At 37.0% G+C, this 27,834-nt stretch overlaps 2 protein-coding genes across 8 annotated transcripts in view; one reads left to right on the top strand and one right to left on the bottom strand.

Annotated features, from left to right (window-relative positions):
* LOC138184230 (trafficking protein particle complex subunit 1) overlaps positions 1-27,834 on the top strand; it is a 147,566-nt gene that overhangs the window by 104,047 nt on the left and 15,685 nt on the right. The window lies entirely within an intron of this gene.
* On the bottom strand, positions 787-27,282 carry LOC138183833 (sodium- and chloride-dependent glycine transporter 2). 5 transcript variants are annotated; one of them, XM_069121260.1, is made up of 10 exons: positions 26,202-27,282; positions 24,356-24,524; positions 22,700-22,978; positions 19,479-19,683; positions 18,688-18,881; positions 17,394-17,574; positions 15,647-15,884; positions 14,338-14,676; positions 6,495-6,647; positions 787-2,046 (listed from the first exon to the last, which is right to left on the bottom strand). In XM_069121260.1, exons 1-10 carry the CDS (start codon positions 26,229-26,231, stop codon positions 1,909-1,911), a joined length of 1,926 nt encoding a protein of 641 aa, XP_068977361.1. In that variant the 5' UTR covers positions 26,232-27,282; the 3' UTR covers positions 787-1,908. The 5 variants fall into 5 exon arrangements, with proteins under 5 accessions (XP_068977361.1, XP_068977360.1, XP_068977362.1 ...); XM_069121259.1 differs by lacking the exon at positions 26,202-27,282 and adding an exon at positions 25,136-25,586; XM_069121261.1 differs by lacking the exons at positions 14,338-14,676; positions 26,202-27,282 and adding an exon at positions 25,136-25,582.

Below are 27,834 nucleotides of genomic sequence, written 5' to 3'. Positions count from 1 at the left end.
TTTCTCTGCTTTAGTTCTTATCCTATTCTGACACGTAGAATTCGTATATCCAAATTTTGTTCAACCCTCCCTGTACGTTATTGGAGAATCCTTGGATCGATAACTGTTTCATTCGTATAGAGGAAACATTTATTTAATTTAATTTTGTAAAAAGATTTGTAGCAGTGACGATCAGTTAGTCGATTCTATGTATGAATTCTATTCGATATGGCCGCAATATGTGTATTGCAGATGCGACAGCATTTTTATTTCTGTATCATATTCCTATGGAAGTCTCACAAACAATCTCTATCGTTTCGCTGCGTAACGTATTTGTTACCAACGATCCTTTTGGCATAACTTTAGAGTAAATTAATAGTAAGTAACGAATAACTATCATTTTTCCCAAATTGGCAAGTTATCGCTAAACCCTATATCGAGATAATTTTGTCACATTTTGCGAATTCTTTAAATTTTCACAACATTTGTTATTTCCGCGATATTCCCTGGCAAACATTTGTATATATCGTATATTAATATAAGTATATGAATACGTCTCTCGATTGAAATAATCTTCTCTACTTTAAATGCCTCAACTTAACTAATGTCTTCAGCATTGTAGCGTCTCATTGTGTACGAAATATAAGCCGCTATTAAGTCTAACAACAGGGACATCATTAATATTTCTAAGATTGAACATTCTATCAATGACTTGTCAACCATATATCATAGAAAAAAGGTTCGTCAGAATTTTTCATTTCAAATTGTAATATACAAGAATATAGAGAGACTATAAAATTTTCAGTATAAAGAACAAGTTGACATTTATTAAGGCATTATAAATCCAAGTACTGTATTTTTAACATCTTCCATCGTATACAACGTTATTAAATCGAGACCAATTAGATGACACATTCCAATTATGGAATAATTACGGATTCTGGAAAAAATAAGTTGACATCGGAACGCATATCGAATTTTGCACACGCTCGGTATTCCAGTGGAATTGCCGATACATTCCCTGTTTGAAATGCAAAGAACGAAACATCAAAACGAACCGATGAGTTCTTTTCAGGTAAAAATTGCAAATTCATTAATATCGTTGGTACGCGTTAGCGTGTTCACATGGACATAGAAATTAAAACGTTGCTTTGAAACAGCTAGCGAAATGCTATAACACACGCACCTCGTTGTAGTTGATGCTACCCACCGCGGCTGTTCGCTGGCATTAATTTAAAAGTTTCGACGAAAACAGAGTTCCCAAGTTTTACAGCGAGTATTGGAAAATATGAAATCGGCCGAAGTGCTAATACATCGTAGCTCTTCGTTCTCGCCCGAAAAATCTGCCGGGTTCCTTAAAACTTCCAGTCTGACTTTTATCCGATGAAAGTTCTTAATTCGTTTCACATCAGACAAAAGCGAATGAAAGAGAATACAACAAAGATGATCGATGAACAGACAGCGGAGATTTATGCGAATTGATATTTCTACGAATACGATTAAGAAAACGCGACTTGCCTAAAAATGAAGAAATGAAATTCCACGAAACAAAGAGCAGAGAAAATTGATGAGATTATGTCAGATAAGGTTCGATCGAACCTTCGCTAAAATTTCCAAAATTTCAAAAAGTGGAATTGGCTACTTCGACCTGTGTATGGCTCGAATATTTCGAAAGTTCTATATTTTTGATATTTTTGGAAATTATTATAATTAATTATAAGTTTTTGGAAGTTACATGCATTCTGTGTGTTTTTGCATCTTCAAGTTTCACAGAAACGCATAAAAATCCGCGCTCTATTTGTAAAACTTTTCTAACAGAAAAAAAATTGAGTAGGGAAGAGAGCGTTCTCGAACGCTTGGATCGGATGATTAACATTCGCGTTAACGTGACTAGAATCGTCTAAAAAGTAGATGAATTCGTTAAAATCATTAAATGTAATCCTCTTGCGGTTTGTTTCTATACGGTTGCGAGATCTTGATGGTCGCCATGGACGAATTGCCGTTACCTGCACCTTTCTCCGCAGCTGGTCCCCACGTCTTCTTTGGTCGAAACAAACTCCAGTCCCTCTGCGGACAATTAAAACGAAAGTTAAATTCTTTGAACAATCGCTAGCGCCGGGCTTTATGCAAACAATTCGAGTTGGCATTCTCCGAGCTCGCCGTTTCAACTGCACGCTGCTAGCCATTGTTAGCCAAATAAAAGATTCCACTGATGTTATCCAAGGGCCGTATGTTTTTTGTAAACGTTTAATCTGATCTCTTAAAAGCATTCGAATGTTTCTTAAAACATACTGCTGGTAGAATAATAATTTAATAATTATTTAGCATTAAGAGTATGTTTTAAGAGTATTATTTGAATACTTTCTCTCGCAAAAGCTAAATAATAGTATATCTGTATATATATATATATCATTACATGATAATGATGATTTTAATCATCCACTTTGAAGAAGATAATTTCAAAAGCTATAGCAATCAAACTTAGATAACGATTTTGATTATCTCAAGAATCGCAACGATAGCTCCGTATCTAAAAGATGTTCTAAAGAAACAAGCGATATTCAGATTTGTCATAAAATTATCTTGCATTTTGCGTGTAAAGATTTTCAATCGCGATATGAAATATAATTTCATTAAAATACTTGCCGAAAGTAAGAAAATAATCTTTTGTGGCGAGTAAGAGTCAAGAGTAAGATGTTGCGTCTATTAAAAAAGTTTGACCAAGTTGTTGATTAAGTTCAAAGCATTAACATCTAACCGTAGCGGTCGCTGCATCGCAAAAGGAGAGACATCGCAGAGATTTTCTGACTGGCACGCGGGCTCATATCTTCCCGAAGCTGGCGAGTAGTTTGAAACTGTGCGGAGAGTCGAAAACAAGAGAAAAGGAGATAAGAGTAATAGTAAATTTATCGAGTAAAACAAAGCGGAAGCGGTCAAGAAGAGGTCAGAAGTACGGCTGAAATAGGTTCGATCCGTACGATGGAGCACGGAACGAAACTTTTCGTTTCAAAGTACGATTACCTACGTACCGTGGAAAAACTTGTATTAAGACATTTCAAAGTTGGTGAGATTTTACGGTAAAGGGAAAGCAACTTTTAAATCGGCGCATACCTGCTGCAGGGCTTAACCACAGTTGAACAGTACGTGACTCTTAAAAAATTTGCAATTCGTTCACCTTTGAATTATGGCCACGATATCGCCAAACACTATACAATTATCGTTCGTTGGCACATTTTGTCCTGGATATTTACAGTGTCTAACACCAATCACGCCGTTTCTAAACACACTGTAATTCTTGTGCAATTACGTAATTACGAAGGGCATCGAAATAATTCGAAAAGTGTGGTTACTCGAATTTATGAATCCATAAGGAAACTAGAAAGAAATTCGCTTGCATAATTCAATATACAAATAGCTTAATAGAAGCGCTTTTATCCCTAGCAAAGTAAATAAGAAAATATTAATTAGAATCTATAATATTTTCTCATCGTTACGAAGAAACGAAGAATCACGTGGAAGAAATAAAACTGCAGGTTGATATTTCATCGATTTAACGATTTTTAAATATCTGTCTTCACTACAATGTAATATCAGTATGAAGCATTATAATTACATCATTTGATAAAAACGGATATAAGTTTACGACTACATTATCACAATGGATTCTCGTTTTGGAGAAAAGAAAATTACGTGTAATATTTAAAGTTAGAGATTATAACATATTCTGTAATTTTTATCATAAATACAGTTAGTAACACATTTTATACGAATTTTATTTCAGATATCAAGAAAATATACTTTTTCCTCCGCGTTTGTATTATTTCAAAAAGTTAAACATAAATTGTTCGTTTAAAAACCGTCAAATTAAAACTCAATAATAGACGAGCAAGGATTATGCCATAAACTTTATTTAATTTCAATCGGAATAGCTTTAAATTAAATATATAAAATTGAGGAAATGATAAAGTGTGATATTTCTGATTGAGCATGGTACAGATCTAGCATATCTGTTAATGAGTAAAAGAAGTAATACACTCGCACAATTACTTCCTATATCAATTACCGGAGAAGATGAACAGGAAACTAATATCGCGGATAACTTTCAGTAGTTATTGCTAATACATATGAACTTCCGATACCAGCTAGTATCCTATATTGATTTTCTTTCAACGTTCCGCGAATATTCCGGTTTGTTTGCATTGCACTGAAAAAGTTGGTTCCGCTAAAACAAGAAATTTAATCTGCTATATTCCCACATCAGATTTTGATCGTTTTATTGCGCTCTTCATGAATAAAAGAAATGCTCAAAGATATCCTTGTCACGTGTTCGATCAGATGCTTTGGCAAGTAATTTTTAAATGGAACCTTGACCACGTTCGATATTTAATAATGCTTACGACAAAAAATTAGAACTCCGATAAAAAATGACCACAGTTATTATAAGTTAATTAACTTTGACACGTTATCGCATTTATTACAAGGAGACTGCGGATTTTTACGTAAATGCGTATCTTTGAGAATATAATTGAAGTAGTTACTAAAGCCTCTATAGAAAATTGTTTTACTTAACAAATATACATTATAGAAAACGCTACACTTTGGATATTATTTTATGTATTTCTTCAAATTATGTGCAATTTTGTGTGTAACATTGCATTTTCAAATTGCCTGTAAATTTTGAAAAATCTGCGGCCTAATTACGAGTGTGTTGTGTAGCAATAATCGATTCATATATTGTATTTTCGTCATCAAGTGTCATGCAGTTTATTAACGTTGATGAATTTACTGTTGATAAATGTGAAACGTAACGCGAAATCGTTTCAAATTGATTATTCGATGAAAATTTACCGCTTTTGAAGGCAGATGATGTCTTTAACGAGCGACAGTATATCTTATTTAGTTATTACGACCTCGGTTTACTTCGATTTTCATTTATCTAATTTGGGGATAATATTCTTTGGTAAAATTTTCATTTCGCTGAAGATTGGAAACTGTAAAAATTCGAAAGAAATATATCGCAATTCTGAAAAGTTTGTATTAGTTTCAGTTCGAAGTACACATCCATTCAAGACCTTCTCCTTCGCTTGTAAAATATTGAATCAGTATACTATCTTGGCCTTTAAGTAAACCGGATACCACAGTAAATTGGAAGAAAAAATACTGGAAACCGATAAGCCCTGCACTGCTTTAATCTTCAAATTTACGCAGAAACTTGTACACTCTTGTAATACCATGATTCTATATAAACTCAACCATAAAACATCTCTTCTAAGAAATACTAAACAAAAGAATTTAATCCTCGAACAAACGTTTGGTATTTTGCCTTTATCATACAAAGTATTAATTTTTTCCAAATGTTATTTTTTTTAATACAAAATTAAGTAGAAAGAAATAGTCAATTTCTGCGCTATTCCAAACTTCAAGTAAAAGTAATACCACGGTTCCTGCAGAAAAAAAGATTGAAAGAACACTGAAAGTTATCAATCTTCTCGCTACGATAACTCTATCACTGATCATAAAAAATTCTTGAAGATAGTACTATCATACTCTTCTCTTCTCTGTCAACAAGAACAAAATGTTACAAGGATCGAAACGATGAGACTTTCTCGAAGAGTCACCTTTTATGTCGCTGTTCGATTTTCTTCCTATAACATGGTTAACACAATTTTCGTTAGCATTGAAACTAGTATATTATAAGCATACCTTTGTAGAGAGCCTACATAGGGACTTCAAAAAAGAAAGAAAAACATCGTTAAATTGGATTATTGATAACTATTTCTCTGGTGAACGTTTCTCTTTGTAGTGTTACGATGTTGAAATATCAGTCCTGAGTCAAATGAATTTATAACTCGATCGTAAATGTGCTGTTACAAAAATGCAGATTTGTTCGAGTATGATTGAAAAATATAACGGTATGTATTGGTTTTCTCAAAATTTGAGGTTTATATTAGGAGGGTGTGATGTGTAAGGAGGTAGCACGCGAAATCTCTCCATCAAACGGTTCTTACGATACGACACTTTTTCCAAAAGTTTCCCAGTCCTTCGTCCAAAATTAGGGGTTTCTGCTATGTAAAGATATAGGGGCACTCTGTTCAAAATGTGCTAACGGTAACGCTTTTATTGCCGTCTCGAGACACGAATGTTCTCAAAAACCCTTAAACGCGATCGAGACCGTTTGGCCAACCTGGAGTAAGGCCTTGATGTAGGATTATTATAGTTAGAATCACCGTAAACTCTAAACAGCAGGAGGTGGCGGTGCTTCAGCCAGTAGCGTGTCGTAAAAACAAGCGAGCAGTTTGCATAATAATGTCTAGTTTGTTGAGCATTATGCCGACTGATATCTCGAGAGTTAGCTTATAACCAGTCCGCTTCCGACATAAACTCGGCGATTTGATAGCGTACAATTGCTGGTAATCGGCCGGCAAATTAATGCTTATTAGTCTAGTCGTTACGATAGAAATCCATGAGATTTACCGATCGTTGTTATTACTCTCTCGTTCTCGTGACGAACTTACCGGACCTTTCCAGAGGCGACGGATGAAAAAGAACGGCATCGGGGCGAGGGTCGACAGGCCGATCAGTATTCCGATCGCATTCACCCAGCCAGGGAATATGTACTCGCCATAACGAGGCATCTCGTACGTACATATTTGATACACGAACACCACCTGCGAACGAAAAACCACGAATAGAGGAAAAGAGGAAGGAAACAAAAGGAGTTCTTATTTCTTGTGTAAACTTCTCGGGGGAGCAGTAAGCTCGATGGTACAACGGCCAATTAAGAATTTGATATTTTTAATCGGGGCTGACTTTGGCACGCTCTCCCTCAGGTATCTTTACGACTTCGGTGCATAGAATTTCAGATTAAAATGAAAATGTACTCCTTCCTAGCGAGATCCGATTCCAATAAGTATTTACTCGTCGATTAAATTGCCTCTGTTGTATCGTAGATACTGTTGTGAATAGTGTCATTTTTCGTTTCATTGACTATAATCTTTGCTGCACTGTGTTGTAGGTGTATACAGTGTCGCTAGAGAATATACGGACACTTAGCTTGTTTTTGGAAGAAAGTAATTTAGTTATAAAATTGCAAATATACAACATCGTCGGATCATAGAAATATATAAAATTTATTTGATCTGTCTTAGTTGGAAAGCAATATCAAAAAAGGTCGTATTTAGATTTTATACGTATTTCGTACATTTTATATGTGTATAAGTAAGTGTAAATGTGCGACATATCGCGTAGTACCAAAAACAAAGCGGGGAATATAGCGATTGATTTCCCACATGTTGCATGACAGCGAATGTATTAAATTCTTGAATAATCATGAATACGAATTGTTTTTGTGATTAATGACATTAATGTTAAATGATTATGAAATTATTTGTTTGCTTTCATTTCGTGCGTGAAGTGAGATCGATAAACTAATTGCCAGTAATATCTTATTGGACACTGGATACTTAGAGATTTTATCGGAAATGAAGTGGATATCACAAAAGTTATCGAAGCGGTAAGTAAAATCTACAGAAGATATCAAAATTTAAACACGAAATATAAAATTAATTCCCCTTAAGGAACGGAAGAGCAATTTATTCACGTAAATTATTAGCACTGTCTTCGCTAAAATTCTGAGAATAATGACTTTTGGTATTTAATTTTCTTCTTTTTGATTTTTTTAAAACAACTTATCGTATTCGTAAAAGCCTAAATGTATCTACTATTTGAAATCTAAAGAAATATATTAAAGCGTAGTGACAAATGTACGTTTGATATCAAAAGAGGAAGCATAATAGAAGATAAGGGGAAAAAGAGTAAGAAAGAAGTAATAAAAGTGAAAAATGAAATAACATAATAGAAGAAGATGAAAAGAAGAAAGTGGGAAAGAAGTAATATTGCGAAGGATGGAGTGATATAATTTCAAATTAAATGAAATTGATCTAACAGCTTCAAAGCTTTAATAACACACCCACGATCTCGTCGTACTGATAAACCTAGATTCTACACTAGTCTCTGTAAATCATCAATTTTCGTTAAATATGATTAAAAAGTGGAGGAGAAAGTAATAATTGGCCACTGGAAACATCGTAATATATAAAATAAAAAAAGAACGAATCCTATATAATAAAATATATCATATACATATAATATGTATTATATAACTACCATAATCTGTAGGAAAAATCAATATATTCCATTTTCCGGCAACCAGCAAGTCCATAAATACTGACGATCGATACCTTCGAGTTCGCTATGTAACTTACATTAAACATACGAGCTACACCGAAAGGAACACATTGCCCAAAGTTCCCGATAGGTATTAAAACGTTTCCGGAATGGCGTGGGAAGTTTCAAAGCCGCCATTGCATCCTATCTGGAGGACACGTTGTATATGAAAATCAAGTGACTGATGACCGAAACACGCAAGCCGATTTATCGGAAAACGTCGATAAATCAACAGAGATCGCACTCGATTGATCGCGAAACAAAGCTCACAGGCTTGTTGTTTCCGTTGTTTTTCCAGGAAAAAAGGAGAGTGCGACCGAGGAAAGCTTCGCTCTTTTCTCCACGATCAATTCGAGTCTGTGCGCTTTGAGACAGAAGTTAAGTTGTCGATTTGATTGGTTGCCTCGAAATCAACCTGCGGACGAGGCCGGTAATCGATGAAAGAGGAGGAAAAACCGCCACTCGATTCGGCGTACCGTGATCATTTATTTCGATACGATTCATGATCGCTAAAATGGAACGTGACAGGGGTTTCCAGCAATGTGGCTCGCTTCACGAAAAAGGAGAAGAGGTAGAAAAAGAATGGTTATCGAGGAAAACTGCCACCGCTTATATTCTTGCGCCTGCAATTGCGTATAGGTGGTATTAGATCGGTGCATATGAAATATCGAATATAGATTTTTCTGCAGTTTCAATCTGACAGAACGAATCATCCATTAAATTTTCTCGTACTTTCGTTCGCGTAAAATCGTATTAAAGAAAAAGAACTTTATTGTATCATACGAGTATCGACTGTGCTATAATAATACAAATATCGAAACCATATTATCAGCCATCGTAATCAAAGCGTATATATATTCGTGTTTCTTTATTTAATATCTATCGATATCTTAAAAGAATCTTAAAAGAATCTAAATGTAGCATTTGGGTAAAATTACGTAAATGTTAGAAGAGTGTAATATTAGATTATTGAGAAAGCTCGTAGCGACTTTAATAATTAATATCAATTCTGTTGTATATTTCATGTGATTGGAAGAATATTAATCACAAAACTAACGTGGATATGACATTAAATGCAACGATTTAAAATAAATTCCTGGATTGATCAATAAAAAGACGTTGCTTTTCAATAAGGCAAATTATCGACGAAGAGCTAGAAATACGAGGTATTTGAGATAGTTGAAATATCAAACTCCATATATCTCGTTCACCAAATTCGTTATCATTTATTTTTCGCTGTATCGGAATTCTTTTAATTCGAAGAAGTTGGATATTTTAAGAGCCTATAAAAATAACTTCGACCAACTAATCGCTAAAATCTACTCGCCTGAAAGTCGTGTTTAATTTCTTGCAAAATATCTAGAAACATTTTGAATCTCATATTGTTTATCTCTTTCAAAAAGCTATTATTATATGCTAATGAAAATCCATGGATGACCCTGTTTAAAATGAAGATACTTTCGTCTTACTTGTAAGGCCACGCAATATTCGCACAGAACATCATCTTAAAATTCTAAAGGTAAGATAGATATCTCGAGTGATAAAGTTAGACGAGATACCCTGTAGAAAAATATAGAAAAATGTAGAGAGTAAATATAGGAAAACATAAAGGGTGGCTGCTCGTTAAAGCGAACTTCCCCTGGAGCAACGTCATTCCATGCGTATACATGAAAGTATACGTAACTTAGTACAAACAGTACATGCCATGCTCGTTCATTTACAATTACGACAAAATAAAAGAAAAAGGTACACGTAAAGATTACTGTCTTGTAACGTTCGTGCTAGTAGACTGTAATCGATTACGATTACTTGTTAGATTTTGTAATTAATTAATTTATAAAACTGGTAGAACGTATATTTAGAAATATATTAAGATGCGGTTTCTCTAGTTTTTAAAGAGAATATCGTGGACAAAAGGAACTTAACAAAAAACAGAAAGAAGATAAAAAGTCTCCGCTTACAGTGCTGCCAGTTAAATGTAGTCGGGTTATGTTGCCAAGATATGGAAAAACGCGAAAACAAACATTATGCATTTTTTGTGCTATCGTGAACACCAGAAAGATATAATGCGAATATCTATATACAGTAAATATTTGGTGTAACATTTATTTCAGTGGTAATTAAATATGCGCTATTTCGAGCAGAATTTTAACGAGATTTTGATGCTTGTGAACGTAATTTTATATCATTAACAATTTCTCGAACGATAAAACATATCTCTATACACATTCGTCCTTAATCGATAATAGATACTTTTATAATCAATTGGATTCGACGTTGGTAGTTGAATTTGAAAAATAAAAAACGGAAAAGCATAGAACAAGGTGTATGAAAATTAAGTATAAATTATTGTGCTTAAACCTATCAAAATTTATGTTTGCTTACCTATATGTTTAATAAAAATTTTTGCAACGCAAGAAATGCCAGTTTCTATTATAAAGAAAAATAGAGAGAGCTAATCGATAAAAGAGGAAATGCAGTACGTGGTGAAAAACTACTCGAAATAGATTCATAAAATTTTTAATGAATTTATTTCGGTTCATCCTGTATAATTAAATATTATAAAGATAATGAACGAAGCGGGATCTATAAAAGACCCAACTGAGGATTAAAAAAGAGCTTTAAGAAGAATTATAATTAACAATTAAATAGACACAGTAAAAATTGTAGAAGTAAAATTTTGTTTATTTTTAATCCTAATCACCCCGTTAATAATAAGAAGAGATCACTGCAACGAAGCACTGAACTTTCTAAAATTAATCAGGCTAGCAAAAACTCGCAAGAAAATGCTGGACATTAGCATTACAAAAGTTTACCGATGTAAAGGTTTACAAGAAACGCCCTTAGATACTTTCCAATGCCAGCGACTGATGCGAAACTTTTAAGCTATTTTAAGCTTTTATCGGAAGAAGCTATCCTACGATCCACATTAATGTTTACGAAACGAACTCTTGGAAGACAAACTATCGCAGAATATTATTTCCGGAAATAAATTAGGATTGATCGAGCGTCAATCTCAAATCGAGCTATGGTGTATTGAAAACTGTCGTATCGAGCTAACCGGCACCGAGTATATCGCATTTAATAAAGCAGTCTATCGATCAGATTTAGATCTCTTTGGAACTCTCGATACAAAGACAGATATAGAACACGATAGGCATCGGTGGAGTGCAATGACTCGTGAAAATATTCGAACACTTCCAGGAACTTGTTATATATTTATATACGGTATACGTATGATACAAAATATTTTGAGATCTCATTAGACAAGAGCCACGACTATCGTGACTAGATCGATAAAACTCGAAACAGATATATGGAAAATATATATAGTTAAGTTAGAACGTATTTATTAAAGGCACACATATCGCAAAGATCACCAACATATTTGGATATACAATTATTCGGTATATTAATAAGCCACAACATGTAGTGAGATCATCTTTAGCACTAATTATACGTTTAAGACTACTATTCATGTTGTATACTAATTTTTCAATAACAAGGAGATAGCAGAAACTGTGAAATCTCGAATGAGTTGACTGTATTTACATTCTATGCTTCAGGTTGACGTAAAACAACCCCAAAAGGATATGAGTGCAAGGTGCTCTGTTTTCGAGAAATTGATTGAGAAGTTACGATCTTGTTGCAACGATCTGTAAGTGTATATTTGCAACAAATGTCTTCTAATCTCTCTATACATTTTTGAATCGAATAACTTCTATATACATTTCATATTTTACTGTTACAAACACGATAGTCGTGCCTCGTTATAATGTTGAGAAAATTTGAAAAAGTTTCGTATAATATGTATAATATGTTGGTAAAAAAATTCCGTGATAAGTTTCGAATACTTTCGTGAGCCACTGTAGGTTACGATAGAATAGAGCCGAGAAATCTTTACCGGAGAGACTCTACTCCGCTCTTGCTGCGATAATGATGAAAATTCTCCAAGGTGACTCGAGAGAATGATCATTACTTGCTTCTTTACCGTGTCTCTCTGCGCGTGCATTCGCCTGTTCGAATTAGTGATCCAGATATTTCAGTGGATTTGCGTTTGTTAACGATGAAGTGGGCGCAATGGAATATAATTATTTAGGCTGTGATTTTTTCAATGGCTTCGGGCGCGCGTGACGAGGACCGAGCGCGAGGTCATTTACTAAACAAGATGCGAAAGCAGTAGAGGCAGAGTAAAATAAAAAAAGAAAAGAAAGAATAAGAAAAAAATATACGACCGACAGGCGGAGGAAGAGTCTAAAACAAACGGAAAATCAATAATGGAGCACAAGCGTCGCGCTAAATGCTTGCGGACCGAGAAGCAAAACCGCGATAATACCGTCAGTGAAAACACCTCGAAAGGAGAAAGGATTAACGTCTTAACTATGAGGTGCATGCCCGGAAAAAGAGAGTGGTACGAACGGAACGAACGAACTAGCTCGTGTCCGTGAACCGGATTTGTTTAATCGCTCGGATGATTCGTATGATTGCCATGGTTTCAACCAAGTTTTACGGAAGCTAAGTGTGATTACATGGTATATTTGGGAGCGAATATTGGCCAGATTCAGATGTATAATGGCGAGAATGAACGATGATTTATGTATTTGAAAATTCTGAAAATGTAGATAGCATTGATTGTTTTAGAAGCAATCGGAGTATATGAAATATTTAAGACGCCTAATGTAATTTAATAAAAAAGAATATTTGTTCGGTTACTCATCTTGTAGCTGACGGAGAGGCGACAAAAACGAACGCAAAATATACGTCTTCGTGGGAGATTATTTTTTGATAAAAGTAAATATGATTTTGAAGTGAACCCTGTTTTTCAAAGTAATATTTATTTTGAAGAATCATAATGTGAAATTTTGTAGAAATATCGTAAACGAATCGTAAATTTAAATAATTCGAATTCAGTTTTGGGAAACTGACATTTTTGATTGCACTCAGACATAGATATATAGCGCTTCTTTTAGTTTAAAAGCGTCAAATCTTCATCGTGGCGAAATGACACGAAAATCGATTTAGCTTTATCCCTATTATATAATTATATCATTTGTATTATATAATGGATAGGAGGAACGATATAATCACAACAAGGACATGCGTAATTGGCTGCTGACCTCACCTAAGAGCACAATATACAATTCAGATACTAAGCATTATACATTCATGTATGTCAAAGTTATGAAACTCTGACAGAAAGTTATTGTTTTCAAAGTTGCTCGAAATTTCCCAATATAACTTGTATCTATTGTATTAGGAAATTCAATTTGAGGCTGTATCATTAGAAACCAGCGAAACTACTATTAAAATTGATTAAACATAAGATATTTATGACACTTTAAAACAAATTTCATAATTGATATAGTTTATCTGAAAACTTTTAACCAATATCTACATGTAAGTTGCATCTATATCCAATACGTATCTATTCGACGCTTTCTTATCTTACACTGATAACACGTACAGTGTATTCGTGCACTAGGAATATACGGAATTACACGTTAATCTTTTTTTCGTGAAACATTAGAATGCGAATTCTGCTTATATTATAGTATATTTAAAAATCACTTACATTTTTACGAACTGGAAGAATATATTTCTTTTGAATATCGAAGAAATTTTGTAATTATAAGAAGCTTTCCTTTTCAAGATAAAACTGCTATTCTGTTGTCATAGTCAAAGTTTCTAATGTCTTATACTTCGTTTATATTTACGAAAAGATGTTCGATTCTCCTAATCGATTACAACAAATTAATCGACTTTTATCGATCGATAACGTTTTGTCGAATTTCCCATTCGCTAATAACATTTACAATTAACATTTACGTTTTAACCTAATCAATTTTGATTCAAACGATACTTTAGTATCTTCGATAATTCCATATTGCAGATTGCAAATCAGCGGATTTTCAATGGAAATATTCTCGGCATTTTACGCCATAGAGTTTCATTTACACAGAACGGCATCGGCATTCGACATCTGTAAAACAAGTTCGATATCGATCGAGTTAATTATCGGAGAATAACTTGGACATAGTTGGCCAGGTGTATTTCGAGGGTCCTGGTGCACGGAAACAACTGTAGCAACGCGTCAAGACACGAACGGAGGGGATGCGATTACAATGCACTTACCAGACAAGTGATAGGCGCGAGTACAACCCAACTGAGCCACCAATATCTGCGGAGCAAAAGGCTGAACCGCATTTGCATTTCAGCTATGTTACGCAGGAATTTGTTGCACCCGTAACACCAGCCTACCACGCCGACCTCGGCAATGCCGATCAATAGTATTGCCCAAGAAGCGGTGTTCCAGTCCATCAGCGTGAACAGGTAAATACCACCATCGAACACCATCGGTATAGCAAGGAGCCAGCAAGTGACGCATATCCCTAATACCACGTAGCTCTCGTGTTTTCGTAAATCTGGTCGCAGGTCCAATATGGCGGTGTTTATCGCCTGCACGCCTGCGAACTGCGTATCGTAAAAAGCAACGACCGACTGTGTTACTCGAGATTCGATGCTCGCCCGTCGGGGATTCTCGTTACCCTTTCTCCGTTTTTATATTCTTTTCTTCTTTCTCGCCCCTTTTTCCCCCTCGTATATTTTTTTCTCTTTTTTTCTTTCTTGACGCCGTCTGTCTTAATTACCCTTCAGCGTGCAAGCTGCAGAGGCAGCAGAGGAGCAGAGACGCGTGTAGAAAACAAAAAGCCTTTCGCTTTCTTTCCGCGGCTCTCCCTTTCTCTCCGCCAGCTTTCTTTTTGCCTCGCTCGTTTACCTTTCTACGGTTCTCTCATTCGTAGGGAAAAAAAGGTGGAAAGACGAGGACAGGAGGAAAGGTGTGGATTTCAGTGGGACGGCAAACCATAACTCTTTCCATGATATACGAGCCTCGAGGCAGAGAGACGGGAGGTGATGCAAAAGTAACACGGCACGATCGTCTGGCTACTCGCGAGCACATTTTCCCTCACAGCTCTTTTGACGAATACGGCGGCTGGCGTTCCGGTTTTCGCGGCACTTGAATAGCGCCTTCTTAGCTGGCTCGGTAGGACGAAAAATTTTTGCCTTCTCCTTCTCGCGCGCGCACACCCACACCGTGCAAATAACAAGGCCGTACTTTAAACTTTAAACAACATGGAAATACGATGCTCTTCATTTTCAAAAGTCTTCACGCTTCTCTGCTCGTGCCCTTTCCTTTCCCCCTTTTTTGCTTTATCTCCCATTTCTTACTTTCATCTATTCTTTCGCTTCTTCTCGCTAAACCTTCTTTCTCTTTGCTCGGCAACCGCGAATCGACTTGCACAGTGCTCTCCTTAACTTCAAAAGTGCCTACTCCATTTTTTAACGAACTTGTAAAACGCGAGGAGCGCGCACGGTTCAACTCGTTCAATCGATCGTTACTTTTCGCGAATCTACCATCCTGTTGTTCAATGTAAGTACTTACTTGGCTACCGATGCCTAGGATGAACAGCATGACGAAAAACAACACTGCCCAGAGATTGGGCAACGGCATCCGTGCAACGGCTTCTGGGTACGCGATGAAAGCCAGGCCTGCGCCGCTTTTGATCACGTCGTCGATTGGCATGCCCATTTGACGGGCAAGAAATCCCATAATGGAGAAAATTACGAATCCGGCGAAGATCGACGTTGCGAGATTCGTAAACGTCACGATAATTGCGTCTCTGAGAGAAGTAAAGGAGAAAAATATATCTAAGACAGGTAGCAGGATGTTTGCCTTCTCATTAGTTCGGATACGGCAGGTTCTATCACGTTTTTATATTTTCATACATTCTGACAATTTGTCGTACCCTCCACGATTATTACGAGACCAAGATCATTTATTATTTGTATCTACAAGTCGTTTCCGCAGGACGTTTGAATCGTGTATGAATATTTTGCAAACGACGGACGATAAAAGCTCGTATCAAACGCATCAGTGTGACCGAAAATGGGTGGATGGTACCGTGTTTTACCCTCGTATCGTCACGAGAAAACGACGTTCTGATTCAGCGAGCGACGCCATATAAGGCTTTTCGGAAGTATAAAACGTATCACGCGATAAGAGCGAGACGCGGCAGTTAAATGACAGAACAGAGGAAGAACAATTAATAATCACAGGTAAAAGTTGGCCAGCTGGTGCGGCAAGTTATATTCCGGTGCTGCGCTACTTGCTCATTCGACTTGCGTCGCACTGATATAATTTATATACGCGATGCAACGTGCAACGAATTGTATCTGCCGTTGGGAGAGAAGTTCAGCGTCGGATAATCATGCTAATTACGACTTTCTGCAATATTTCGAGCACGTGAACGCTCCGACTCGGCGAGTATCGTTTTGTTTCGGAGGTACCATGACTTGGATGATACATCTTACGATCAGTATCGTACGAAACGAAGCAGACGTTCTCAACGTCCAAATATCGTGGCCACGCGCATTCACTGGTTCAATGTTTGAAATACACCCTGGGCTTGATAAGTCTAGCTTTAATCCTCTCACTGTCGATTTAAACTGTCGGTAGTGCGCCGCAATAACTACGTCGAAGAATTAAAAAGGTGTTGTTTCATATGGATTTTGCATATAATCATTTATTGATTAATATCTATTGGCTAATATGTACTCCCCATATGGTAAATTTTAATAAGTGAAATAGGAAACGTGTACGTAACGATTCGTATATCGTGGTGAAAATAAATATCTCGACGAATTTTAAATCGTAACGATTTATAGCTTTTGATGTACTCATAGGACACAGATTCCACAGCGTAGAAGATTAATCATTTTACCACGAATCACGTCGTTGGAAGATCACTACAGTCGATTCCGACGACAGAATTCAGACATTTGAACGCTTTTTCGTTCGAAGCACGAGTGCAAGATCGTTGGTGGACATATCCAAAGATTCACGTGAATGTATAATGCATTATCGTTACTGCTGACTTTTAAGCGAATGAATCATATTAATTGAGCGGAAGATTTTAATTGGATATTCGTGTAATTTTATTGGATTGCCGGGAGCGTAATGGTGATTTGATAAGAACACGAATAGATTGCGATTATCTATATTTGCTTATTCATAAATTTATTTCCTGATGCATGAGTATACGCTTTCGACCAATTTCAGAATACGCAAAATTCGTAGTAACGTTATAAAGAAGGAGTTGCGTGGTCGAATATCGACTGTGTACGCTTACCTGTGGCAATTGTTATTGAAATTACTGTAGCTCGAAAGAGTGATCAAAGATCCACAACCAATACCAAGGGAATAGAAAACTTGGGATGCAGCATCTGCCCATACGCTAGTTGATTCCAGTATTGACCATTTTAGCGTAATAAACCAAAGAGAACCGTCACCAGCACCGTCCAGTGTAACACCTGCACGTGTACAATAAACCAATAAAAATTGACAAATTCTTTAAAATAACTGATATCGCTAAAAAAAAACATATTTTTTATGCAATCCAGTGATACGTGAAATTCTTAAATTTAGATTTTTAATTCATATTTGAAGTTTAATGTCGCATAAAGAGATATCTCGTTTAATAACATTTTAATATCATTTTAATATTCATAAATTATCAATTATCTTGTCGAAGAATTTTAATTATGAAACTTGATATAAGCGAAAACCTCGCGCGGTTCATGATGCCATTTTATCATCTCTGACCGTTAACAATTAATTTATTTTTTAATTTGTTGACAATTCATCGATTGTAATATTCTCTTCCGATTCGTTGATAGTTATTTATTGCGTTCTTAATGAACGTGTCCGATGATTGAAAAATAATTGTTTTGCAGCAATTCTGAATTAATAATACATCGCAAAGTATTCATTTATTCTGACGTATAATTAAAATTTTATATCATCTGAAAAATCCTGACGATCAACCAACACCCTGTATATACGCAGTGCCGTAACATTCTTTTATACGAAGGAGAAACAGTTCTAAGATAAAAATGTACATTATATAATTTTTCAAAAACAAATTTTTCGGCTTTTATGTAATAGTTAACGATACTACGTAAGAGTCTATGTAATGGCAAAGATATTAACTTGAGCAACAAGTTCTTTCGCTTTTCATTAATAATAAGCATTTCGGAGAATGTTATCGGTATATTGCGAATTTTCGTGCATCTATAATAGCTTCAAAGGTGCAAAAATCTACAGATTGCAAATAGTATACAAAAATATATGAAATATTCAAAGTGAAATACTCTTTATAATTTTTAGTGCATAAAAAAATTGCATAAAAGCCTTCGGTCTGGTTCTAAAATTTATTTAAAGAATGTAAAGATACATGTGTTTCAATTTATGTAAAACAAATTGCACCTTGCTTAGATAGATTTTACGTAGAAATAAACACGCTTGACGCTCTCTTTTAAGAAAACGTGAATGAGCTTGATTCTCAACGTAATACGTAATTCCTTAATCGCATCAACGAAGAAATTTCTATTGCGCGAAAAGCGTTTTTCTTGTGTTCTTCTTACCTCGTATCAGCAGCGCTGTAAGCATGACGTAAGGGAAAAGTGCGGTAAAGTAGACGACCTTCCCAATGGACTGGACACCGCGCATCAGGCATAGGAAGCAGACTATCCAAGCGAGGGTGAGACATCCTAACAATTCCCATCTTATGCCTCCAAAATGTTCCCACGTGGCACCTCGTAGACCCAATACACGGTCGCTATATTCGACCAACGATAATATCCGATCACGATTAAATATTTCAGCTTTCCCCGTGATTTTCTTATTTATAAATGAATAACAAACTACGTGATAGCTAAATAAAGATAGAAGGTAAATAACAAAATAGAACATGTCATCGCTAACTAAAAAATGCTATGAGAGAATACTTTGGTAAAAAGATAGTCGGAAAATTTTACGTGGGCAGCGTTATTGTGTTTGCCGGCGAAATGGGAAAAAGTTGTAGAAAGAAAAGGTGATTATGTTTTTCTTCGTGGCACTCTCTAGTACCACTGACCTAATTCTCGATATAAAAACCGGTCTACTTTCCTCGTGTGACCTAATATATTTAGAATATCGATTTTGGAACTAATACTCGCTCGAGCTCATTTCATTAGAAGAAAAGTAATCACCGAGTGTTATAAAAACTGCTATATTTAGATATACTATTCTGCATATCGCACGCGTTCTGTTCGTTTCTTTCGTGATCTTTCGTAAATGCACAAAAATCCGTGATCTAACGATCATCGTGATCGATATATCGAAAGAAAAAAAAAAAAAGAAAATGGTTTATAACATACACCGGTTCGTGACATACTTGAAATATTCCTCCGAAGAAAGGATGCGAGTATAAAGGTGATGGAGAAGTTCCAATCTGTTTGTATCGAAACAATGCGTGACGTTGCCATCCTCGAAACCAAAGTTCTTGCAGATAAGCCTGGCCGATACGCAAGTCTTGTTGTAAAATATCGTTTCCGGATCATTCGTTTGACATTGGATCCCTTGCAGGCCACTATAACAATCTGTACAAGTCGACATTATAGCTTTATCCCCGCATATCCAATATCGTTGCCCTGGTTACGCGATAATTAGGAAACAACATCAAAGGCTTCCAAAGGCTTCCAAAGGCTATCGCTGATTGAAACGAAATAGCTGTCGTTTACAGAATACGATGCGTCGTAGAGCTGACAGCGTATGGTTCGATATTACATGCGATAGCTGGTCATATACACGTATACCTATGTTGCCTATGTACGTATGTATATCCGCACTGGTACTTTGTTACGATCGTCGAGAGACCGCCACTAATTACACGAGCGCTTTGTTGTTCTCCCCGCATTTATTTCAGAGAGATACTTCGTTCTACGAGGGATTTCCGGTTTCAAGCGTTCCCTTATGGCGTGGCTAGGAGGGCACGCGCGCGCTTGTTTTAGTGACACGCGTAAGGCGGCGGCGCCAATAAGCAGCTGAAGAGACTGCTTTGTTTGTTGAACCTGAGAAAAATCGCACGAACGAGCGTCCTTAACCCCTTAATGCGTAAAACGTGGGCACAGCTATAACCGTCCAAAGTGCGCAAGTTTGTGTGAGACACAGGCACAACCATTTTTAACACATTTTTTGTAGCTACGTACTAATAGACAATCACGTTTTTATAAAAACACTTGTTTTTACAGTCGCACACCCTAGATCGTTCTTTGTACCTTATCGAATGAAAAACGTAGGACGTAGCATCAGAATTACAATATATATTATTAATAATATAATATAAAATAATATATATATATTCATATCTGGTACGCATATAACTTGTAAGATAAGCTGAAAATGAGTTGAAATCTAAAATGAGATAGAATAAATTTCTCGTATAATATTACATAAATATAAAAGTTGTTACGATCCGTACAGCGAGTAAACTTAACGAAGTTATGGCGATTAAGACCCAGAATCTCTAATTTTTAGCTTTTTATACATATATTATGCATACGAATACCCTAAAGCCTACCAGAAATTGATAGCGAAGCGAGCTAGTACGTTATGTGTGTGAAGCATGCATTTGCGTGGTGTGAGTCAACCTTTTCCACGAAGTGCATTAACCTAAATACACACGTTTTGTCTCGTACGTAACAAACAATTAGATAAGGTTTTTATTATGAGATAAGCAAGCAATCCTTAGGCGGACAAAAAATTAGAAAAGAAAGATAAAAAAGAGAAATTACACTTTCCAAATCTCAATCCAAACCTCCTAATCGGTCAAAAATGCACGATTTCTCTTTTTAGTGCACTCGTTCTTTCGCTGTGTAATAATATATGTATATATATATATTCATATCTGTTAAGTTTTATTCTTGTAATTCATTTGATCAATCATAAAGGATACACGCTACTGTGTTAAAGATGACTAGTGCAATCTACATGAGGATATCCACAAGAAATCCACATCAAACGCGTATAGATTTGACGAAGTAACCTAGGAATAGCAGAGATAAAAGTAAACGATCGTCTCCATGAAATTGGAAAAATGTCGAATCACCATTTGTAACAAAATAAATTCTTTATAACGATATTGGTCGTATCAATTGGCAGTCAGCGGTCGGCGGTCGGCGGTCAGTGGTTACAATGATTGCTCTGTCGATGAAAGTTGTAATAAAGTAGAAGTAAAGTTGCTAAACCGAACTTCCATTGCAAGATTTTTGTCGCCGTTTTTCGAGCAACAAAGGATCTAATTTCACAGGATGAACAATCACAGTGGATATTTACGGTATTATTTTGAACGATTTCTCTAAAAACAGGCGAGCAGCTATTACAGCACGAAATGAATTGCAATTTTGAAAATGAGGTCATACCACGAACGAGAATATTATTTCGGTCTCTTTTGCTAATTTTATGTTCTGATTTCGATATTGTAGATCGCACGTAACCCGAAATATCTTGCACAAAACAACTTGTTTTTGTAACAAGATATATTTTGAATAAAACGTCCAACTCTCGCAAAAAGGGGCATACACGTACGATTTGAATCGACATTGAGGAAAAGTTGGTGAATGCGATATAAATAAATTCTTTTAACGAATAAAATCATTTAGTTGTAAAAGTAAATTGCTTTACTATATTCTACGAACAAGCGCAATAACATTAAAAGAACTGCTACATCGATAAAGAAAGGACTATTATTATATCTTCATTGCAGCGTACAATACGAATTGTAAATACAATACAATACGAAATACGAATGAAGAACAATGTTGTAGGTTTGTGCCTTTTACCGTTATTTTGTAGATATGTAGGTTAGAATAGATATTAGAATAAATTAGAGTAAAGAGATTGTAAATTAAATAAGAAAAGATAATATGTATGACATAATTTGGCAAATTACGATCGACAAATTACGTGGTAGTTTCACCTATGGAGATAAGATATACGAGAAACATCCACCGATACCAATACCTTTTTAAAGCTCTAACGCCGCACAAACGATTAGGTGCGACTTTAAATAACCGAAGAGGACATTGAAACTGCGGAAAAAAATGGCATTTCGTTGCATTCAAGTTGATTGAAGTTAGTTTCTAGAAAAACCGAAAAATATTCGCACGTATCATTCCATATCTATAAATCAAGCTATATGTTGCTGAACAAAAAATTTTCAATATGAAAATTGTTGTCATTTACATATTGGTAACACAAAAGGCATATGTAGTACACGTATATACTCATAAATTGCCAGCTATACAATGTATGGAAAAACATAAAGCAACATGTAACGATACGAAGGAAGAGGAGAATATTTTTCTCGTGTTATGCGCTTCCGTTCTGCAGAGTAGAGAAATTGAATTTCGAAGAAACGAGCCGTTCGTCATTCGATCGTTTAAAACGGTTCTACGACCTCTTCGGGCTTTATGGGAACGATAAAATACGCGTGTGGCACGGTTACGCTACGTTACACTAAATAACAAGTTGAACCCATCGTTCGTAGGCGAGGTGCGTTCTCTAAAATTTACAAGGGGCGCGGCAGTACGTCCGTTATTTTATCAGTGTGCTTACCGTTCGTGTTGAAATCGTTGTCGCAGTAGGCCCAACCGAGCTTCGGCACGAACGAGACGAACGTGTAGAAAAGTGTCCAGGCAACGATCACCATGTAGTAGACCATTACAAGCAAAATGACGACGAGGGTGCAATAACCGAGACCCTCGAGTGCCGGCGCCATACGTGTGAACGCTTCGTTAGGGCCAAGTCCTGAATATTGTCCAATCGCGAGTTCCAAAAAAAATATCGGTAATCCCATGGTTAACAGCATTAAAACGAATGGAATTAAAAAAGCACCTGTAAACAGAGCAACGACTGGAAATACGCTATAACGTATTTATAAAGAGTTTAACGAGGATGGCGACAACTACGATAATAATACGTAGGTTCACTCAAGTATTCGAACACAAGCATTAATCAATGAAATTTTGTCAGCACTGTTATGAGACTCGTAACGCTTGTATCGATAGAATCTGAAAATATGTATGGATATTACAAGATGCTTGCTATATGATCTTGCAAGATGCTAGATCATAGAAGTATTTAAACAGTCGATTATCCATACTATACCGTCATCCATGCACACTACATACAGTATGGATATAAAAGCTTTCCATGGTAAATGTTCAAATGCTTTCGTGAATCGATGCATATGTATATACATCTCTGTTCGGTCGAATAAATACCGAAGACTGTATCTAATCTTCTCGTTCTAACGTATAATAAACGGCAAATCGTCGACAAAAAGTTGGTTAGTAAACGAAAAAATTAAACAACCGCAGTATTAAAAAGTAAGTAAAAAACGATCTCTTCGATTCTAAAAAGGCTATTCTTGATGTCGATTAATGTCCCGTTCGTGTTCGTTTACGTCGGAACAACCAGATAAATATACCCAAGGAATACGAGTCGATTTATCATTCGCTTCGAATGGATGCTAATTAAAAGTTATCGAGCCCCTGAGTCTGATTAACGCGACGAAACACGGCGTTACAGTAGAAAGGTTAAAAACGGTCAGCCACTATTCTCTCTTTGGTCGTCTTTCATTAGGAGCCGCCGCGCCGACCGGGGAACAATGAAGAGCCGGGGCCACGTAAACAGAAAAGAACAAAACGACGAGAGTGGAAGTAAAATAGAATAATTAAAAGCCAAGTGTTCAGAATACGCGGGCAGCGTCTCTCTCTCTTTTCCTACCTTTTGGAATTTCGCAAATAAACCCGGTGAAAGAGAGGAGCGGCTGTATCAACAGGCACAACCGCACACGCAGCCAGGAAAGATTTATTAAATTTCCCGAACGCTCGGTCACGAGCTGCCAAACTACGCTTAATTATTCGAATTAGTCGCTTCGTCACGTCGACCACGCACGTACACTCCGTGTCACGCGTCTGCTCATCCGCCTATTTCTCTTTCTCTGCTTCCTCTCTTTTCCCTTTTTCTCCCTTCCGGTTTTCTCCTTTTTCTACGAAAACGACCGACGCACGAAAATAAATCATTCCGCGTAATCCAGTAGTTCGTTTGCTAGCCCGTGACCGTCTGTTTAGCGAATACGACTAGACGTTTTTCTCGTATGGGAAAGTCGTGCGCACACGCTACCCGTATCCACATGCAGCATACATACCGTACGTTCACCACGACGCCAGGATACGCACAGCTACGAACATATGTATATATACGTACCACCGCCATTACGATATACAAGGTAAGGGAAACGCCAAACATTGCCAATGCCAACGGCATACCCGATGCAGGATAGAACAAACTCGATGGGATTGGCCCAGCTACCCCGTTCAGGATCCTGCGTTAGCTCCACCAAGGCACCGCCAACTCCCAGTGAAACCCTCTTCGTCTGCCAATAACACGGGTTACGTTATATTTGCATCATATAAATCATCGCCGCGAAACGCACGACAACCGGCGACCGAATGGGGAAAAAAGGGGCCAACAGCCGGAAGAACCTGCCGTAGTGGTTGTGTGGACAGGTAGGTTATGAAATAAATGCGAGTTAACAACAATAGAACCTCGATTATCCGAATTCTCTATTATCCGAACATTCTGTCGTTCGAACACGTTTCCCGTGTAAACAGTTCGATCTAAGGCGGACCCGTGCACCGCACGATCTATCGTACGAATCAGTAGAAATTTAGTCAATCACTCTGTCCGGTCACAGCATGGCGTCGTGCTAACACGCGTAAGGACAAAACACGAAATAATTCTTTCTTACGATACTAGTGCTATGTGTGAGAAGTTCAAAATATCCGGAACTGTTAGGCTCAATGCCGAGAAGCTAGATCGAGAAGCTAGATTCAGGATACACTACGATACTTGCTGAAATTAAACTGAATAATGAATTAATGACCGAGCTAAATGGAATTTCTCCGAGTGCTGCGTATTGGCTATAGGCCTGCTAAAAAATTACTAAACGATGGCCTAGCTGAAATTCACGATGTTTGACCGTACCGTAAGGTCGCCTAACAAAGACAACGCGTAGAGTCGGTGCGTGCAGAAACTTCTTCGTCGAAAGGTGTTCTGGGAAACCACGGCACCCCTGCCTGTCATTCTTCGATATCGAACAGCGGAATCAAGTACCTCGATAGTCAAGTGTAAGGACCGGTCTGTAGAACATAGAGTCGAACGAAACATAGGAGAATGTGGAAGACGATACACTCGGGCGAAAGGTAATGCGGGTAAGTGGGAAGGTAAGAGCTGCCACTGGAGGACCGTCCAAGGTATTTACGTAACGAGATTAAGGGAACGCTCGAATCGGGCGAATTTATCTGCAAAGTCTAACGGCACGAGCATCGGTAGTTTAATCTACTCGCACCGTAAGCCACCGACAGATAAGATCCAACGAAACGCTGTTCTTTTCCGCGCATGGTTGATCCCATTGTTTCGTCGGCGCATCGAGACGCACGCGAACTCGATTATTCCCCTCCCCGAACGAGACTACGCCGCCGCGAGGAGATCGTCGGTGTAATATTTTTGGAACGAAACTCTATGTACTTAACGGGTACTGTAGCTTTCATCGAAGATACCGTTTCCGCGTATAATCTTCGTATACGTTAATAATGATTGTACGAATCACGGTTCTACTCTTTCGACAACTCCATCTTACATGCGTTGCTAGGATCACAAATATTAGGACACTTATTCGTTATATTTGTCGAAAAATTCGAACGAATTTTACATCGCGAAACGCGTGTAGCGCGAACGAAATAACAGATTTGTAAAATAAAGTAACTAGGAAATAAAAACGGTGAAAATTGCGTATGTATGTCACGGATACCGAGCATCCCGAACAACGATCATCTTCGTTCATGAGGCTTTATTTGGTCTATAAGGTGCGTTTGGATCAAACCGCTTCTCCTCCGCTGCACTTTAATAAAATTTTGAGACGAAGGTATAAACGAATAGTCGTCCGACGATAACTCATCAAATCGAAGATGTTCGGAATTACATTCGCGTTGCGTTCACTTTTTTCACAAGCTCGAGAACGATCAATAGCCTAAGCGCGCACTATGCTCACCTTGGATGTCCACTCTTTGGCTTCCGTCATGGTGATTGTACGAAAATATCAGTAAAATATTTACGGTCGAAACGGTATTACGAATGCCCCGTCAACTTCGACACCAACTTCGATTCGCAATCGCGATCGCGATCGTCTGCGCAGTTGCGCGCTACTAGAGAACTATATAACGTCAGATATCAAGATAATCGACAAAAGCTATTATCGAGAGGTTGGTTCTGAATACGCTTCATAGTACCGTAGCCGCAAATAAAACGTCTCGGGTCTCGTGAGACGACATCGGCGAGCGGCCAACGTCGTATTCGTTGTGCGACGCGACGATGAAATACGCTTTGCCTTTGCTGTTTCGATTTCGCTCGAGATTCGCATACGATAGAAACGATAACGCGAGACTTACGGCTATGAGTTTAAACGACAGGTGTTTAAGGGTATATTTGACATCGATCGTTCCCCCTTTTTCGTGGATGCCCGTTTTAACATCGATACGTCAAATAGTTCGGAAGCTATTCGACTATATATGAACAATCGTCGACATGCGCGTTCAGCATTGTATGATAAAAGCCTGACAGAAATATTTGGACAGCTCTGTTCATAGCAATACGATCGATCTATCGCTGATAAAACGGCGTGGTGCCGCTAGTACGTACGAAGTTGATCGCAGTCTTTTCGTTTCCGTCTGGTTTACACGTGGTATTTACGAAACTGATCCGTTAATCTGTTGCTTTAAAGCGATACGTTCGAAGCTGCGACGTCATTGCGCTTTCGCGAGTGCAACGGAAATACAAAGGAAAATGGGGAATTCGAGGAAATTGTAAAAGCCGGGTCATAAACGTATAAAAGTGTGTAAGAACGTCTCGTAATTAGACCGCATATTTACGCAAATTAATATTTCGATAAACGTTATTAGATAAAGGTCGACGAATTCTCTCATGCTTGATCTCAAATTCTTTGTCAATTGTAAAGATATAAACATGGCAACGCGATAATTTGAAGAACACAACGCAATACAATTTTGAGGATAACGTTTGGTATTTGCGCGCATCATATTCTTCCGGTATTATTGCGATAAAGTGCTTAAACAACGATCGATAATCTGGATCATCCTGATCATCATTACGCGAAACGATAATTATAAACGAATAAACAAATGCTATAATTTAAGGCTACTGAAATTAATTAACTCGCGAATATAATTGAGGCTTTCTTTATTTAATACACGTGCTTCTCCATTAAATCGATCACTACAATAAGAGCCAACCGACGTATTTTTCGATAAAATAACTGCTCTCGTTATTTGATCGAATCAAACAATGACAAATATTTAATCTATTAAACGAATTTGTACGATAAAATGTTACTGGTGGAAAGAATTAATGTTTTGTTGATGAGCATACGTAACGTTAACAATCCAATCGACTGTTTACTTAGGATGTTCAATTTTGTAGAAAGTGAAAAAATACAAAATATATACTACGTAAACTTCATGAAACATTTTATATCGGAACAGTGTCAAAGTTGTTTCAATATTCCAATACATTTAGTATAGATGATATCGTTTATCTCCTTTCACCTATGTATATTGAATTGAGATCCGTCAATATTTGCGTATAATATTTAAAGACCTTATCTTTGG

The sequence above is a fragment of the Bombus flavifrons genome, chromosome 10 (assembly GCF_040668555.2).
Source record: "Bombus flavifrons isolate JBK064 chromosome 10, iyBomFlav1_principal, whole genome shotgun sequence".
Taxonomy (NCBI): Eukaryota; Metazoa; Arthropoda; class Insecta; order Hymenoptera; family Apidae; genus Bombus; species Bombus flavifrons.
The sequence above is the reverse complement of the archived record's forward strand: the minus strand, read 5'-3'. Positions and strand labels throughout refer to the sequence as shown.

Bases quoted from the DNA above. Each gene is read 5' to 3' on its own strand.
- LOC138183833 (XM_069121259.1), bottom strand. From the start codon at position 25,318: ATGTTTCGTTCGACTCTATGTTCTACAGACCGGTCCTTACACTTGACT. The intron at 19,684-22,699 runs GTAAGCACACTG...CGACTTGTACAG, and splicing joins CAACGATTTCAACACGAACG to ATTGTTATAGTGGCCTGCAA. The intron at 18,882-19,478 runs GTATGTCACGAA...GGTCGAATATAG, and splicing joins TCTTCGGAGGAATATTTCAA to CGACCGTGTATTGGGTCTAC.